Source organism: Plecotus auritus (genome assembly GCF_963455305.1).
Source record: "Plecotus auritus genome assembly, chromosome: 6".
Taxonomy (NCBI): Eukaryota; Metazoa; Chordata; class Mammalia; order Chiroptera; family Vespertilionidae; genus Plecotus; species Plecotus auritus.
The window spans coordinates 77,008,994-77,026,557 of record NC_137773.1 but is presented as its reverse complement, the minus strand read 5'-3'; the positions used below and the strand labels follow the sequence as shown (position 1 = coordinate 77,026,557).

Below are 17,564 nucleotides of genomic sequence, written 5' to 3'. Positions count from 1 at the left end.
TTGTTGTGTTTTGTGTAAACTAAAACATTGAATTACCAAGAGATGACCTTTTTTAATCATAGTACATTGAAATTAGTCATTCAGATTTATGATTTTATAGTTCATTGATTAGCCAACTGCTGTGTACACTATTTTTTTCTATATCTTGATTCAAATTTGGAAACAGACTAATGCCTTGGTTGGCCTGTGATAATGCATCAAAATAATTAATATTGAAAGTCTGTGAAATATACATCTAACCCATGATACTTTTTCATTGAAGTATTTTACTTAAAATTTTAAAACAACTTTAATATCATACATTTACTTCTAAAAATTTATGGTCCCCATTTCTTTATTTTTTTCTCATCATTTTGTTATTCTGACAAATTTATTGACATAGATTCTACACTAAAACTAAAATGTCCTGACTTGAGTAAGATTACATCATATTTGGGGCAAATACTTTTGTGATATAGAGATGAAAAAAGATATTTGTGGTTTCAAATTTATGCAGCAGATTTAGGGAGTTTAGCTCTGTAGTCAGCAATTTGCATATTCTTCAAGAATAGGTTGTACAGGATTTCATAAACTGATTGAAAGAAGGAGTGAGATTTTAGCAAGTGAGTCATGCTTGGAGAACGAACCCCTATTGGCTCATGCTGAATAGTGATTTGTAGAAGTCATGAACATGGAAAAGAGAGATGGGAAGGGCAGATGCTAAATACACTCAAACACACGTACATACATCTGTCTCCATCACCTCTTCATTTTACCTTCTAAAAGAATGTTTTCTCATTTTATTTTTATAGAATCATAGAATTTTATAGCTAAAAGAGACCTTAGGGATCATCAAGTTCAAAACCCTTGTATTACAGGTGAGGAAACTGAGACTTTGAAATTTAAGTGACTTGCTCAGTACCCACAACTAGTTAAAGAAGGAGCCTGAATCAGAACCATGTTTTGTGTTGGAATCTTTATTATTAGATGTTTCTCAGCTCATTTCTGATTTTCCCCCTATTTGGGGCTTCCTTTGATATTTATTTTAATACATTGTTTGGTTTGTATAAAAGTAATTCAGTAAGAGTTACAGTCTTTGTTTTGTTTTTAATTCCACAACTCTCGTAGGAATGGCCATTGTGGTTGGTGGGCATAGAGTGTGGTATGTCCTGAGGAGGTGAGTTGGGATATGCAGCTGCTGATTATAATTGGGTTGAGTAAATAGTGTAGTTAAGTAAGAACCAGTGTAATTAAAAATAATGCTGGTGAGAAATATGATAAATTTATTTAAAAGTTAAAACAGACAGTGGAACATTTTTTGAAAAAGAAGCTGAAGAAATTAAATAGGCACACAGTTCTCAGCTTTTTGGTTACATTTAAATGACACATCTTAATTTTTACATTTGTTTAGATGCCATTTGGTAACACTCATTATAGAATCAAATTAAAGAACAGGAAAAAACCTCCAGAAAACGAAGTAATATTGTAAATCTTTGTGAATTAAAACAAGTACAACTGGTATGCCTTTTAGGAACAAAAACTGCTCTTGCAGGACCAGATCTTTAAATTTAATGAGTGGGTTTTTTTTATGTGTTTAATGTACCCTGTGACCTCTTAGTACTTAGCTATTTCCCTTTTCTCCTTAGAAAGACCTCCTTGTGGACGGACCCTTCCTTCATTTCTTTACAGTTGTTGCCTTTCAATTTTAGAGGTGTGATTGGTTATCAGGTTTTTTCTTTCCTTTCCTTTTTTTTTTTTTTTTTTTAATTCTCTACTCAGACTTTTCTAAACTACTTTGGTGGTCTGTTCTTTTGGAAGTAGAAAAGTAAATGCTGGGCTGCCAAATTGATTTTAAATGTCTCATAGAAAATATTTTCTCTCAGAATCTCCTATGTTCCTTTGCCATTGAGTAATATAATATCACTTAAAGATTTTTAAAAACAAAAATATAGTTGTTACTTCTTTCTGCTAGGAAAAAATGAAAATTGTCAAAAAGATACAAATAAGTGAACGTTCCTGATCTTTAATTCTTAATATACATTGCATTTGAGATATAACTCTTTTGGTACATATTTTAGATCTCTATCTCTGAGGTAGGAAATTCCTTATTTATAAATTCCACCATTGTAGACACTTAAGAAATATCAAAGAAAACTAACCATTTATAATGAGTATTTTAAATGAGATTTTTCATGTCATTGCAAACCAGTAATTTAACATTGTTTGCTCAGGAAGAGACTTACAGAATCGTTTTGCTTCAAACAAAAGTATTTAAAGCAGAATGCTTTTTTGAGACCTCCAGCCTCCTTTATATTTTTCCCATCTGCCCTTGTGTATTCTCTACCTGCATAGGGTATAAACCATTCTTTATTATTTATAGTTGTCTCCACAGCATGTGCCATTTGAATGCTTAGTGTCATGGAGTTACTAAAAGCCTTAGTTCAATTAGCCTTTTCTTATAGAAGAGTGCTTTATTTGATGTCTAACTGTCACAAGGACATGTTTTGACTAAAGCTGCTTAATATTTTAAATATAGGCTTTCTATTAGATATTCCAACCACTATTAATAAGTAATTTCTATCTTATTCTTTTGTAGAAATACTCTGCCTTTTTGAAAAAAGGCAAGACATTACAAATGCAGTCAGTCCAAAACACCATCCCTTTTAGAAATACAGCCATCTGCTGGAAGTCAATAGAAAAGTATTATTGTTCTTAAAAACTAACTGATATAGTTGTTGGTAATTAATCTAATGTATGCTGCCTTCTAGATGGAAGTTCCTTTATGCTGTTTGCAACAAATTCATTTAGACTAAAACTTTTTTAAAAAAGAGAAAACTACATCCAAAATTGTGTAAAAACAAAACAGGTATAGCTGTTTCTCAGATGTTTGCATTAGAAAAAAAGAAAGTGAGGTAGGACCTACATACAGCTTTACCAATTAAAAGAAGCTTTTATACGACAAGTGTTGGCGAGGATGCGGAGAAAAAGGAACCCTCGTGCACTGCTGGTGGGAATGCAGACTGGTGCAGCCACTGTGGAGAACAGTATGGAGTTTCCTCAAAAAACTGAAAATGGAACTCCCATTTGACCCAGTAATCCCACTCCTAGGAATATATCCTAAGAAACCAGAAACACCAATCAGAAAGGATATATGCACCCCTATGTTCATAGCAGCACAATATACAATAGCTAAGATTTGGAAACAGCCTAGGTGCCCGTCAGCAGATGACTGGATCAGAAAACTATGGTACATCTACACAATGGAATACTATGCTGCCATAAAAAAGAAGGAATTACTAACATTTGTAGGCACCTGGATGGAATTAGAGAACATTATGCTAAGTGAAATAAGCCAGTCAATGAAAGAAAAATACCACATGATCTCACACATTTGGGGATAATGAAAAACATTATAAACTGATGAACAAAAAGATAGTTACAGAGGCAGTAAAGCATCAAACAGACTGTCTAATTACAGCGGTAAGGTTAGGGAGAGGTGGGGGAAATAAGAGATCAACTGAAGGACTTGTATGCATGCATATAAGAGTAACCAATGGATGCAAAACATTGGGGGGTGAGGGCATGTATGGGAGTGGGGTGGGGGGGCAATGGTAAGATATGTACACATATAATACCTTAATAAAAATTTGAAAAAAATAAAATAAAATAAAAGAGGCTTTTATATATGTTATGTTAGTTAAGGCTCATTAGCAACCCTATAAAATAGATAGGAGTGAATTCTCCTCTTTTATGGGAAATAGAAGCTCAGAAATCTTGTTTGAAGTATTTACAGTCACACACTATATGGCATAATTGGAGCTCCAATTTTAAATTCACCCCTTCAGAGTAACAGTATCAAGAAAATTTCTACCCATTTCTCTGTCAGACACTAACATATCAATAGCGATTAAATATTATGTTAGTACTTAACACCAAAACGGTATCTTTGTTATCACTGACCTTATTTGCTAAACTTTGTGTTTATATATCAATCTAAGCAAAGTTAGCTTCTACTTTATATATTCACTAGTTGTTATTTTCTTCTCCTATCAAAGGTAAATGGAATCTCTCCAAATTTCACAAATCCTAAATTAATGAAATTTAGAACCAGGATATGACTACTCAGGTAATTAAGTCCAAAATAATCAAGTGTACTCTGAAATGGAAAAAAAAAAACAAAAAAAACAAAAACACAAAATAAGTGTTATCATTTAAAAGGGCGTGAGGGGTGGCTACAAAACTATCTCTTATTGTAAACTATCTGCTATGGGTAGGTTCTCTAAGTATAAGAATTATCCATTATTTTACTGATGAGGCAAATGAGGACCATAGACTACAGGCTCATCAGATTCTATGTTGGAGTTTGAACCAGACTTGTTTTCACATCAAAGCCTATGTGCTTTCCACAAGAACAGTAGTCTGAAAGAGAAGCACAGCTGGGAAAGAGAATGGAGCTAACAAGCAGTGACAGAGGTAAAAGATGCGAGCCAGTGATGAAGAACCAGATGGTAGATTGCCTTTGCCATCTGTGGGCTCTAACAACTCTGGGCATGTGGTTTGGTGGTTAAGAATAAAAGCTTTGGACATTCATAATCCGTATTTAAGAAAGAGTTTCTTGGTAGCCCTAAGAGGGTGAAGGGGTGGGAGATCCCAAGTGGATTGGAAAGGGGAAAGTTGGGAGAAAGATGTACCTTTCTATCATATTCCTATATAGCAGAGTTTCAGTGGATTCCTACTCTACTCAAACTCTCAAATATGTCATATGTAAAGTATATGATTTTATAACTATGTCTATTAGATTAAGATTAAATTTAACTTTTATTCAAGAGTCACTGGGTGAAATCAGGAAAAATAAACCAGGTGATTGTTGTGTATCTCCACTGCACTTTAATGACTGGACATTGGATCTTTAAGACAATAAAAAGTTGATCTATAGATGTATGTATCTGCATAGGGTTGCCCTTGCTCTGGTCTGATAGCCATTATGTTGGGCCACTTGTAAATGCGAGTAGGAGAGGAGGGGAGTCTTTTCTCTAAGGTCATGCAATTTCTTTAGTGAAACCGCCTGCCTCTTCATTTTACCTAGGTAAGGAAAGGGGTTGAAATAGGTGCGTAAGCATTCTAGGCACACGATGTATGTGTGTTGGTGGCTAAATTGTGGTCTATTGTTCCATGTGCACACATTTAATTCTCACAAAAAATTGTAAAGGGGGATTTTTTTTTTCATTATTGTGTAAGGAAACAGTGACCCAGAGATGTTAATCCTGTTTTTTTTTGTTCCCCATTTTGCTCTGAATTACTCCCATCTTTTTTTTAAAAAAAAAAATTTATTGATTTTTTACAGAGAGGAAGAGAGAGGGATAGAGAGTTAGAAACATCGATCAGCTGCCTCCTGCACACCTCCTACTGGGGATGTGCCCGCAACCAAGGTACGTGCCCCTGACCGGAATTGAACCTGGGACCCTTAGTCCGCAGGCCGACGCTCTATCCACTGAGCCAAACCGGTTTCGGCAACTCCCATCTTTATGTTGTGTTTTGGACCCCTAAAAGCCTCTTGAGGGTTCTGTAATGTACTTCTCTCTCTATGCTCTTCCAGACTTTTCTCCTCCTTCCTCTTCATGGGTTCATTAGTAAGCACTCCCCTTCCACTCTCATGTTACAGAAATCTGTTGAAATTTCATGTCCACTTAACATCCTGTTTTCCTTTCTCTCATAGGTTTAGTTTTTACAATTTTTATTCCTTTTCTCTCATTTTAATAGAAGGGAAAGGTGATAATTATATGTGCTCAATCTTTTTTAAAAAATATATTTTATTGATTTTTTTACAGAGAGGAAGGGAGAGGGATAGAGAGTTAGAAACATCAATGAGAGAGAAACATTGATCAGCTGCCTCCTGCATATCCCCTACTGGGGCTGTGCCCGCAACCAAGGTACATGCCCTTGACCGGAATCGAACTTGGGACCCTTCAGTCTGCAGGCTGACGCTCTATCCACTGAGCCAAACTGGTTAGGGCTGTGCTCAATCTTATATCTTTTTAAATACATGTATTTTTATTGATTTCAGAGAGAAAGGGAGAGGCAGAGAGAGTTAGAAACATCAATGATGAGAGAGAATCATTGATCAGCTGCCTTTTGCACGCCCCTACTGGGGATTGAGCCCACAACTCTGGCATGTGTCCTTGACCAGAATCAAACCCAGGACCCTTTAGTCCACAGACTGATGCTGTATCCACTGAGCCAAACCAGCTAGGGAATCAATCTTATATTTCTAACAAGACAAAAGTTGACCATAAAAGATTTTTTCAAAAGTGAGAACATTCTTTCTTCTATCTGCTGTCCAATTGATATCTTATGTCAGCCACTTTCAACTGTTTTCATCTCATAGCGCACATAAACTACTAAAATTCTGCAGCATACCAAAAAATATATTTTTGCCGATCTGATAAAAAAAGAAAAAGGTATGATTTTCATTCATTCACACCGGACAACTATTGTTGTATTGGCTGTTGTCATTTTTTAAATTTGACAATCTAAGGGAAAAGAGGTCAGCACCCCTGACTGAATAGTCAGGTGTTGCATGTTTTAAAAATTCTTGTGGCACACCAGCTGAAAATCACTGCCTTATGTCATAAATCATGTTCATGAGATGGTACCCTACTATTTATATTTATCTTAATTCTGGTTTAAAACCTATTTCTAAAACTATGAATGAATTGAAATAATTTTAGAGCTCAGAATATTAAAATTAAGTTACGTAATACCAAAAGAGCTGTTTTAGAAGGAAAATTATCAATGATATATAATAACCCTACATGTAACATGCCTAAAATTTTGACAGGTACCACAGATCCTTTAGAGGTGATAGTGGCTGTTCGCTCCATAATGGATCTTTAAGTACGAAACTGTATGCACTCTTCTTGGTAAATACTTTCCAGGTACCACAGATCCTTTAGAGGTGATAGTGGCTGTTCGCTCCATAATGGATCTTTAAGTAAGAAACTGTATGCACTCTTCTTGGTAAATACTTTCCAAAGACTTTATTTTTGGAAAAATGCTGGAATCAGTCCTAAAATCATGTTAATATCCATTTATGTCATCCTAGCTACTGGGCCATGGCACACAGGATTTTAGGAATAGAAACTTAAATTTGAAGTATAAGATATGATAGTACCAAAATATAAAATTTAAATAAATGAAAACAAAATACCCCTCTGTCATTTAGCTGATATGACACATTTATCCATAGCACCACTGAGTATTCAAGGTCACTTAATTTGGTTACCAATCCCTGTTTAATAGCCTTTAGTGCCAGGTTTTTGAATCTCCTGTCCACTCATGGAGTGCATTTGTGAGTAGTACAGAACTGAGCACGAATATTTGACCTTTAAACCAAGCAATATAAAATAGCTCTGAGACGGAGCATTGTTTGACCACTGTATTAAAACAATCAAGATTAGTTAAATTGATAGCCATGTTTGCATAATGCCAGGAAAATACAAATTCCTGAATAATATTTATTTGCCTCTTTGGCCATTGCTTCATTTGATAGATACTTCATCCAATTTAAAAGGGAGTACCAGGTTAATTATATTTGGGTTAACCATGCTCAATGAATTCTAACTTACTAAAGAATATCTAAATCTTAGTTTATAAGTATCGATTTTATTATCAGTCTGAAAAATAAGAAAATATATAAGTGTCCTAATTAACCTTGATTTTTTTCCTCGCCACATAGCTTATTTTGTCCTCTGAAAAGAAAAATTTCAAAATTTGATATCTTCTAGAATCTAGAGGATTTTTGTTAACATAATTTCTCCTCTATAACCTAAGTAATTATGAAATTTTTGGCTTATTTCTATCAGATAATAAATAATGAAATACTATTTCCACATTTAGAAATATCTTTGATTTCATTTTGAAGATCCTTATAATTTTATAGATTTGAAGATGATAAACTTTAACAAAATATATTCACATCTGCCAGAAAAATGCATGGGACATCTAGAATATTATTAATTTACAGTTCTCATTATTTGTAGATTTTGTATTAGTGAATTTGTCTACTCATTAAATATTTTTATCCCCAAATCAATTTTCTTGACACTTTTCCAGTCATTCTTGGACATTTGCAGAGCTGCAAAAATTTGCATCCATGGAGACACACATTTCCAGCTAAGTTTGAATAAGGCAACGAATGCTCTGTCTTCTTTAGTTCTCTTTTGTAAACAAATCTTTTTTGTGGTTAATATAGTGCCACAGTTTTCCCATTTGTGCTGTTTGTTGATGATTTTGTGATTTAAAATGGCCCACAAGTGTAACGCTGAAGAGCTGTCTAGTGTTCCTAAGTTTAAGAAAGCTGTGATAGTGCTTTACAGAGAAAATACCCGTTAGATAAGCTTCTTTCAGAATTGGTGAGTTCTGTGGTAGTGAATCAGTAGAAAGACACAAAACAAAATTATGTATTGATCAGCTGGCAAAAACGTCATGTCCAAAGGCTCACAGGAACCTAACCCTGTATTCTAGGAGCAGTGGTTCATTATTTGCTAATTCCACGTTTGCAGTGATTTTACAGAACTATAAGAATTGACTGGTTTTTTATCTTAACATGGAATAGACTAATTATCCGATATAATAAAACCTAATATGCAAATCGACCAAACAGCTGAACCACATGTTGCTATGACGCACACTGACCCCAGGGGGCAGACGCTCAATGCAGGAGCTGTCCCCTGGTGGTCATTGTGCTCCCACAGGTCGGGCTCACAGCTGGCAAGCACAGCCGCAGTGGCAGGAACCTCTCCTGCCTCCACTGCAGGCGGGTGGTAAGGAGCGAGGGGGCCTGGGAGCGGGCTTAAGCCAGCAGTCCGACATTCCCCGAGGGGTCCCAGACTGTGAGAGAGCGCAGGCCGGGCTGAGGGACCCCCATCTCCCAGTGCATGAAATTTCATGCACTGGGCCTCTAGTGTTCTTATAAGAGTAAGTATTGTTTTCAAAAAATAAATATCTCTGTTTTGAATGAACAAATAATCAGCAGTGATTTCATCACAAAATTCCTATTTACACCAAAGTATTTATTTCAAATACAAAAACCTATTTTTGTGTTTAATTTTTATTTAGTTTGAAACTCTTTGCCTACTGATTCCACTATGCAGCTTAATTTTTTGATCAAGTAATTGACACAAATGACAAATTTTAAGAGTTTGAAATCATGCAAGAACTCAGCATGAAACTATCATATTTTCTCTCTCTTAGAGTCAAATGTTGAAGCTTACTCATGATAACATAGGACCTGTTTCATGTCATTTCTATTGACACCACCATAAGGCATGCTGAAGTTTAAAAACAATTTGTGAAACATAAGGCAGGATTTTGTTTTTTAGGTTTTGGTTGTTGTTTTTTAAAATGTAGTCATTGATGTAAAAGAATTGCTTTTATGAAGGGAACAAATAACCATGTCTAAAATATCAGATAGGGGATGAAGAATTATGTAAATAAACCTTACCATGCTATGCAAGTGTCAACATGAACAAATGAGTTTATTTGGTGTACAGAACATGAGGACAATTAAGCATCATTAAATATATTTTTCCAAAGTACTAATCATTTTTACTTTGTGAAAATATTATTTTGTCAAAACAAAGTGATAACATCTTAGTGGTTATTAGCTGTGGAATGAAACTTTATATGCATTATCTCATCTAATACAACAGCCTTTTAGGCTATACGTGTTATTTTCCACATTGTATATGAAGAAACTAAAGTTTAGAATAATTAAGTAAATTTCCCAAAGTCCTGTAAGTAATAACCAGTGGAGTCAGGATTTAAACTCCTCTGTTGGACTTCAGAGTCCACAACACCGCTCCCTCCATGACTTACTTCATAACGTCTGCAATGGATATCATGTCTTTTTGAGAGTTTTATCACTTTTCTGACAGTTCCATTCACATTGCACATCCCTGTCACCCTGAGGAAGATTGGGAGTGCGGTGGAACACTATAAACACCCTTTCCTTTCTCTATCAGATAAACTTATGATATTAATCTTCCTCAAATGGTTTATTGTACTGTGTTCTTGCCCAGTATCAACAACTGCTTTAAAAGAAAAATGGAGTCCCAAAAGGGCAATTTGCAGTATTATTTAACAGTAGGAGAATAGAAAATGCCATTTTCTTTGTCTGAATTATGTGTACATGAGCCTAAAACTTCCCCTCTCCCCATCAAGTTGGTTTTTTGTGCGTTTTTTTTTTTTTACTTTTTATTTAAGAACCAGCTGCTGGCTTTACCTCTTTCTACCTGCCGGATGCTTTCTGAATCACATTCAGTGCTCAATTTTAGTGATTCCCATTAAAGTCCAGAGCCTAGGGAAATCACCCTGAGTCTGTGTTTCCTAGCAACATCCCTGAGAGTAACAACAGCTGCTTAACCATATGCCACTGGAAAGATGCTGTATGGGAAATACACAGAAATTGATACTAAATGCCTTAAACCTTGAGACTTCAAATACCATAGTTACCGTGTTTGATTTTTTACCTTTAGTTGTGCTAATGTAAAGAGACAAATAAGTTTAAGTATCTAAAATTTACATTTTATTACAGGCTACATGAGCTTTAGCAATCAATGTGATTTCTAGATATTTTCTTGCTAAGGTTAATGCAGATATAGCCATGATGAAAATAATACCTTTCTTTATGATGTTCTCAAAATGTTAAATATTTATCAAAATTAAATTATCCATGGGGCGAACTTAAAATTCCTTACAAATTTATGTTGATATTCTGTATTTTTCTGTGTTATTTTATTTTTGTTTTGTCTTTTCCAGAATGTCATAATTAAAGTTATATTACATATGACTCTTCAGATCAGTTTCTTTCACTTAGTTATATGCATTTAAGTTTCATGCATGTCGTTTTATGGCTTGATAGTTCATTTCTTTTTTGTACTAAATATTCCATTGGATGTACCATAGTTTATTCATTCACCTACTGAAGGACATCTTGGTTCCTTACAAGTTTTGGTAATTATGACTAGAGGTGCTATAAACATTCATGTGCAGGTTTTTGTGTGGATATAAGCTTTCAGCTTATTTGGTTAAATACCAAGGAACATGAATGCTGGATTATATGGTAAAAGCATGTTTAGTTTTCTAAGAAACAACCATATTATCTTCTACACTGACTGTGCCATTTTGCATTCCCACATACTTGCCAGCATTTGGTGTCAGTATTTTGTATTTCATTCTAGTAGATGTGTAGTAGTAGTTATCTCATTGTTGTTTTGATTTGTGATTGCCTAATAACATGTGATGTTGAGCCTCTTTTCATATGCGTATTTGCTATCTGTATATCTTTTTTGATAAGGTGTCTCTTGAGATATTTTGCTCATTTTTAAGTGGGTAAATAGTTTTGTTTTTTAATGTTGACTTTTAAGAGTTCTTTGTATATTTTGGATACCAGTCCTTTATTAGATAAGTGTTTTGCAAAGATTTTCTCCCAGTCTGTGGCTTGTCTTTTTTATCTTAAGATTCTATAATAAAAATAAGAATGTAATTACTAGAGCTTAATCATGAATAGAGGAACTACTACAATTCCTGCGCTTTGTGTTATAGTAGGAAAGATTATTTTTTGTGGTTTCTTTGCAAAAACAAATTTTCCCACATTTTAAAATCATTAATATGTTTATTCTCTGTCTATCCCCATCTCTTAATAACTTAAGCTCCTGTAGGTCTAAGCAGTTCACTGTAAGGAGGAAGAGTGAAAACTTATGCTGGACTCTTTTTTTGTTTTCATCATTAAGTGATCTGTTATAATGGCTATTATCCAAAGAATAGCCAGTAAATTCAGTAAATGTACATGTGGATCATGTCTTTATAGATATTGAAAAAAATATCTTTGACATCTTTTGAAATCTTACTCAATTTTCAAATTGTTCCTGATAATTTTCAAAAGTTCTGGCCACCCATGGATTTTGTTTCTTGGTTTTGTTTTTGTTACTTTTGTTAGTCCTTATTGTAAACAGCTAATTAAAACAAACCCGTATTTTAAGGTCTGGTTATGCTATGAAATTTAGTTTAATGATTTTATACAAAAATCAATTTTTGCCCTAACCGGTTTGGCTCTGTGGATGGAGTGTCCGCCTGTGGACTGAAGGGTCCCAGGGTTGATTCCAGTCAAGGGCATGTACCTTGATTGTGGCACATCCCCAGTAGGGGGTGTGCAGGAAGCAGCTGCTGGATGTTTCTCTCTCATCGATGTTTCTAGCTCTCTATCCCTCTCCCTTCCTCTCTGTAAAAAATCAATAAAATATTGGTTTGTTTAAATCAATTTTCCCCCAAACTTTGAAATATGCACACATATTAGTAATCAACTTGTGTTTGTAAAACAAGAATATTTTGTTAAGGAAAAGAGATCATGAAAATAATTACATATATTAGTTAAGAGCTCTTTCTGATTTCATTTTTCTTAATGAATTTATTTGCCTAGGAAAAGTTACTTATTTTAAAGCTAAGATCAAATGTAAAGTCCGGGTCATTAATTTTCTAAATGTTTATATATGATGAAGTCCAATATTTGCAACAGATAAATGTGGAACTGCTCTAGTTGGAGGTCAGTGGGTGGAGTGGAGGAGACGAGCACACTCTTGTCTGCCTTTTCCCAGTTATCTCTGAGGAATCCATAGGCCTATATGGAGAAGAACTGGAAAATTAGTCTACATTATTATTTTTACTTAAAGCAACAACAAAACCAAATAGTCATTATTGAGCTATTTATCATGGAGTTCTAGGTGTCTAATTTATAAGGTTTCTGAATTAGACTTCAGGGCCTATGTTACATTTTATTACAGTCTACAACATAAATGTAGACTGGCAAGAATTAAACTAAAAGCCTGTTTCACAGCTGTTCTGCATCTGGGAGTTTGGTTAAAAGGGGCTAGCTTAGCTTAGCCTGAGTTGTGATAAAAAGCAGGGTCTAGAGGCCTTTTAACTCAAGTCCTGTGCTCTGATCAGAGCTCTATTTAATACTGGCCCATAAGTCCACATAATTATAATTTGTAAGAGTCTTTAGGATACCAGTAACTTTTAAATCTCACCATGTGAAAAATTATTATGTCACCTGTGGACTTTAAAAGTAGTTAGCAAACTGGGATAAAGGTGATAATCAAACCAAATATTTCTGAAACTTTCTCTGTCCAAGTTTTCTACGTATGATGTACCAGCTATTCTTTGTAATATATTACTTCTTAATATGCTTTCATGAGGAATGTTAATTCTGATAAATGAATGCTTCATGTCAGAGTTGTTGTACCATTGGGAAACGCAGGTTCCCTTTTTAATGTAACCTTTTTACATTTTGGCTTTCTCCCAGGCTTGCAGATGGGTCAGGGGCTGTGGAGAGTGGCCAGAAACCAGCAGCTACAGCAGGAAGGCTACAGTGAACAAGGCTACCTCAGCAGAGAGCAGACCAGGAGGATGGCTGCCAGCAGCATTTCTAACAGCAGTCATCGTAAACAAGTCCAAGGAGGCATTGATATATATCATCTCTTGAAGGCAAGGAAATCTAAAGAACAGGAAGGATTCATTAATTTGGAAATGTTGCCTCCTGAGCTAAGCTTTACCATCTTGTCCTACCTGAATGCAACCGACCTCTGCTTAGCTTCATGTGTTTGGCAGGACCTCGCTAATGATGAACTTCTGTGGCAAGGGTAAGTTCAATTCAGATATCTCCAAACATAATCACCTTAACTGTTCTTTTTATGCTAGTTATATTTGTATTATGAAATGTTTCTTTCAACCTGGGTTGTTCTTTATTAAAACCTGGAAAATCAAGATAGAGTTATCATCACAGTCAAATTTGATATTAGGAAAAGAAGGGCAGTATAAAAGAAAATGAGTTACAAATATAGAAGAGAGGTTACCAATCAAGATGCATCAGTTTATTTTAAGTCAAAAATTGTCAGTTTATTCTAAAAATACAGGTTGTTAAGTGAGAATTTATAATCCAAAATTAAGTGTTCACACCCCTGGTGTAGTTTGTGCTTCTCTTATAAAGAACAAGTATACTTAAAAATCAATAAATATTCTTCAAATCTTATTGTTTCCATTGGTTACAGATGGAGTATGGCTGTGTTTGTTTACTCATATATTCCTTTTTGTCAGAGATGCTTATTAGCATAAACTTTAACTGATGAATATTTCATCTACTTTTAATTTTTTTCTAACACCATGTAATCAGTGAAGTAGGCAAATATTAGAAAGCAAAGAGATCATCTACCTGCTAAACTGAATGTAGATTATAGAAATTATAACAGCTATTATACCAGTTTAAATTTAAGCTATAAATCTAAGAATGTTTGGTGGAATAGAATCTACTCTATGGAAGCTACATTAATCCTTAAAAAGTACATATACTAGAGTTGTGAAAATATTATCAAACATAGGAGAATCATTGGTTTTTCTAGCATTTCTTACCAAAATTTGTTTCATTATTTTTAAAAGAGACTTCATAATGATATATAAAACATATCTAAAAACAAGTCTTTATGAGACTTGAATTTCTAAATGAAAATCTAATTGAGAGAATTAATAAATTATCTAAATAGCCCATCTTTAGTCAAAATATATTACCAACAATAACATTCCTCACACAGGCTTTCAGATGCAACAGAATTACAGTATTAATTATATAGATAATTTCTTAACCTCTAAATAGATATAAATTATCAGTATCATCTTGTCATTCTCTCATTGTCTTATCATAGTGAAGGTACTATGGAAGTGAGTAAAAATTATATTAATTAGTAATGTTTAAAATATGTTTATGAATTTTAATCATTTGGTATAAGAGGAAATGAAAGTACTTTAAAACTTGATCATTTTATTTATAATCTCTTTTCTACATTTTAGTACTCCTAGCAAACTTAGGTTCTTATCTTTGAAAAAAACTTTATAACTAAGCTCATCTGAATGAACTCAACCAGAAAGTAGTTTTCATTTGTGATTTAAATCTGGATTGTTCATTTTTTAAAGAAATGCTTCCTTTTTGTTTACCACATAATTATGCCTATTTTTATGATGCTTGAATTTTTTTTCTTAGTGATAAATTGCTTCTGTTTTAAATTAAAGGCTGGCTTAGTTTTTATTTTAACTTTGGATGTGCTGAGTACTTACTAATGTTGGGAGGTTCTGTAGTTTAGTAATAAAAGTCAAAATCTATGGGAATAGATTAAAGAGGCTACTAAAATATTGATAATTTCCTAAGCAAGTTACTAAACTTATTTAAACTGTTTTAAAATCATTTATTTTATAAAAATAATGCAAGGATATAATTAACTATTAAGAAGATTAAATTAGGTATTTTACCCATTATCTTCACAATTTTTGGTGTTATAAGCTGAGATAGTAGCTTTTTCTTGTTTTTCTGTACATTGTGTATGTGTGTGAAAAGAAGGAAGTTTGAGCCCAAAATCGATAATGAATATTAGAAAGTGAAACTACTTTAAAGTTTATCTCTACAAGTAGATTTTGTTGTTGTTGTTGATGATTTTTTCATTGAATTTATTGGGGCAACATTGGTTATTAAAATTATATAGGTTACAGTTATATAATTCTATAATGCATCATCTGTATGTTGTATACAAGTAGGTGTTTTTGAACACACAAAAATCAGATCATTTTGAGATAGTTATTAAAAGATAATATCAAAATGTAATTTCAATATTCTCCATGTCTCTGGAATAATGTGTTTATATTTTATGATCTGTGGTATATAGTCAGAATTTCTGGCAATGTAATAAGATAAAACCTTAGCTTTCAAATAATAACCAGTAGTTAATGGCTCTGTACAGAGTTGGACACAACTATCCCAATCTGCAGAAATAGTGTGTTTTGCAATATGAGCTGTTAGCATTTTGGGTTTTAATGAATTTTTAAACAATCATTTATCACTGTGATAGTAAAGAGCCAGTGTTTTGAAGCAGTATCTTAAAAATAGTGATGCTTAATGTCACAGCTTTTGATGTATGTATTGAAATTATAAACAATTTCACTGTATAGTTTGCCTGTGAATATATATAGTTAAAAAAATGTTGTCCCTCTGCCCAGCAATCTCCCCCTCCCCCCCACCCCATTCAGTTTTATGTCCCAATACAGCACATATTTTACTTAATCCTGTTTAGCTCTTGGTTAATATTATAAGCTCTGGAATAAGACTCCTTGGGTTCAAATCCTGTCTCTACACAAATTTGCTGTGCAACCTTGGACAACTTTTTTATTGTGTCTGTTTCTTACCTGTAGCACCAACATCATAGGAATCCGGTAAAGATTAATAAGCAAGTTAATACTGTTATAATGCTTTAATTAGTGCTTGGTATTTAGTAAGCACTTGAATGTTAGCTATCATTATTATTAGTTTATATTTAGTTTCAGATAGTGCTTAGGAATATTATTGATCTTTGTAACCCACATTTATTATGTGCTGTCAGAATTGCTAAATTGAAGGCATTTGTCTATTATGCTCTAGTAAACAAATTTTAAAAGCATAAAATTAAAAATTTTAAACTTTAGAGCTATAAAATATTTTTATATCATTTCATGTTGCTATTTTATCATGTTTATACACATTTAACTTGGGAAATTAAATATGGTAATGTTTTTTTTTTATTTTGTCTTTTATAGGTTGTGTAAATCCACTTGGGGTCACTGTTCCATATACAATAAGAACCCACCTATAGGATTTTCTTTTAGAAAATTATATATGCAGCTGGATGAAGGCAGCCTCACCTTTAATGCCAATCCAGATGAGGTAAGTGAAGAACTTGAATATTTGTAATAGTTGAACTTTATTACTTTCTTGTTGCAATTTTCCAATAAACTTGCAAGTAAAATCACAAGTCACTGCACGTGCCTTTTCAATCACTGCAAAGCCCAGTATTTGACTTATTGCTGTTTTTACCTTACCATGTCACGTTCTAATCTCTGCCTGCTCACTTCATATGGCAACTTCCATGACACACGCAGTCCTCTGCTGGACCTGATTGAGATATTGGAGCACATAAAATAATGTTCATCAAAGTTTATTTGCAGCATTTTCTTCTTGCTTTGTTTATATTTAATAACAATGCTACTACTTTTATCAAAGATAATCGTAAAATATATTGTTCTAGTTTTCAACACATCAAAATGTTTTTTTTAAATAATGCCTTTAACAATCTAATTTAATTTGACATAGAAACTGCTTTTAGATTCTGTTATGAAATTGAATAATTTTGTATTCATAACTTAATTTTTTTAAAAGAGAATAAACACATACAGGAAAAATGGAGAGTGGGAGAAGCAAGAATAACTGCTTAATAATTAATTAATTAATTTTTTCTTAACATAATACATAGGAATGATCAAAAGACAGTTCTTTCACTGATTTTCCCCCCCTGTTCTCATTTTAATATATCCTGGAAAGGTTCAAATTTTTAGATAGATGTTTAAATATATACTATATTTATCTTAGAAATCTAATAGCAATTATAGAGCACTCAGAACTACTAGTTCTAGGTGTATTATTTTTAAACTTAAGTGGCAGTTATTTTAATTTACCT

The 17,564-nt window shown here is 33.5% G+C and overlaps 1 protein-coding gene across 3 annotated transcripts in view; it reads left to right on the top strand.

The window, feature by feature from the left end:
- Window positions 1-17,564, top strand: part of FBXO8 (F-box protein 8) — a 42,501-nt gene that overhangs the window by 2,753 nt on the left and 22,184 nt on the right. For all 3 annotated transcript variants that reach the window (XM_080672496.1, XM_080672495.1, XM_080672494.1), the window contains exons 2-3: window positions 13,340-13,676; window positions 16,648-16,774. In XM_080672496.1, the coding sequence (XP_080528622.1) occupies window positions 16,737-16,774 (38 nt within the window). In that variant the 5' untranslated portion in view covers window positions 13,340-13,676; window positions 16,648-16,736. The remainder of the gene's footprint in view (window positions 1-13,339; window positions 13,677-16,647; window positions 16,775-17,564) is intronic.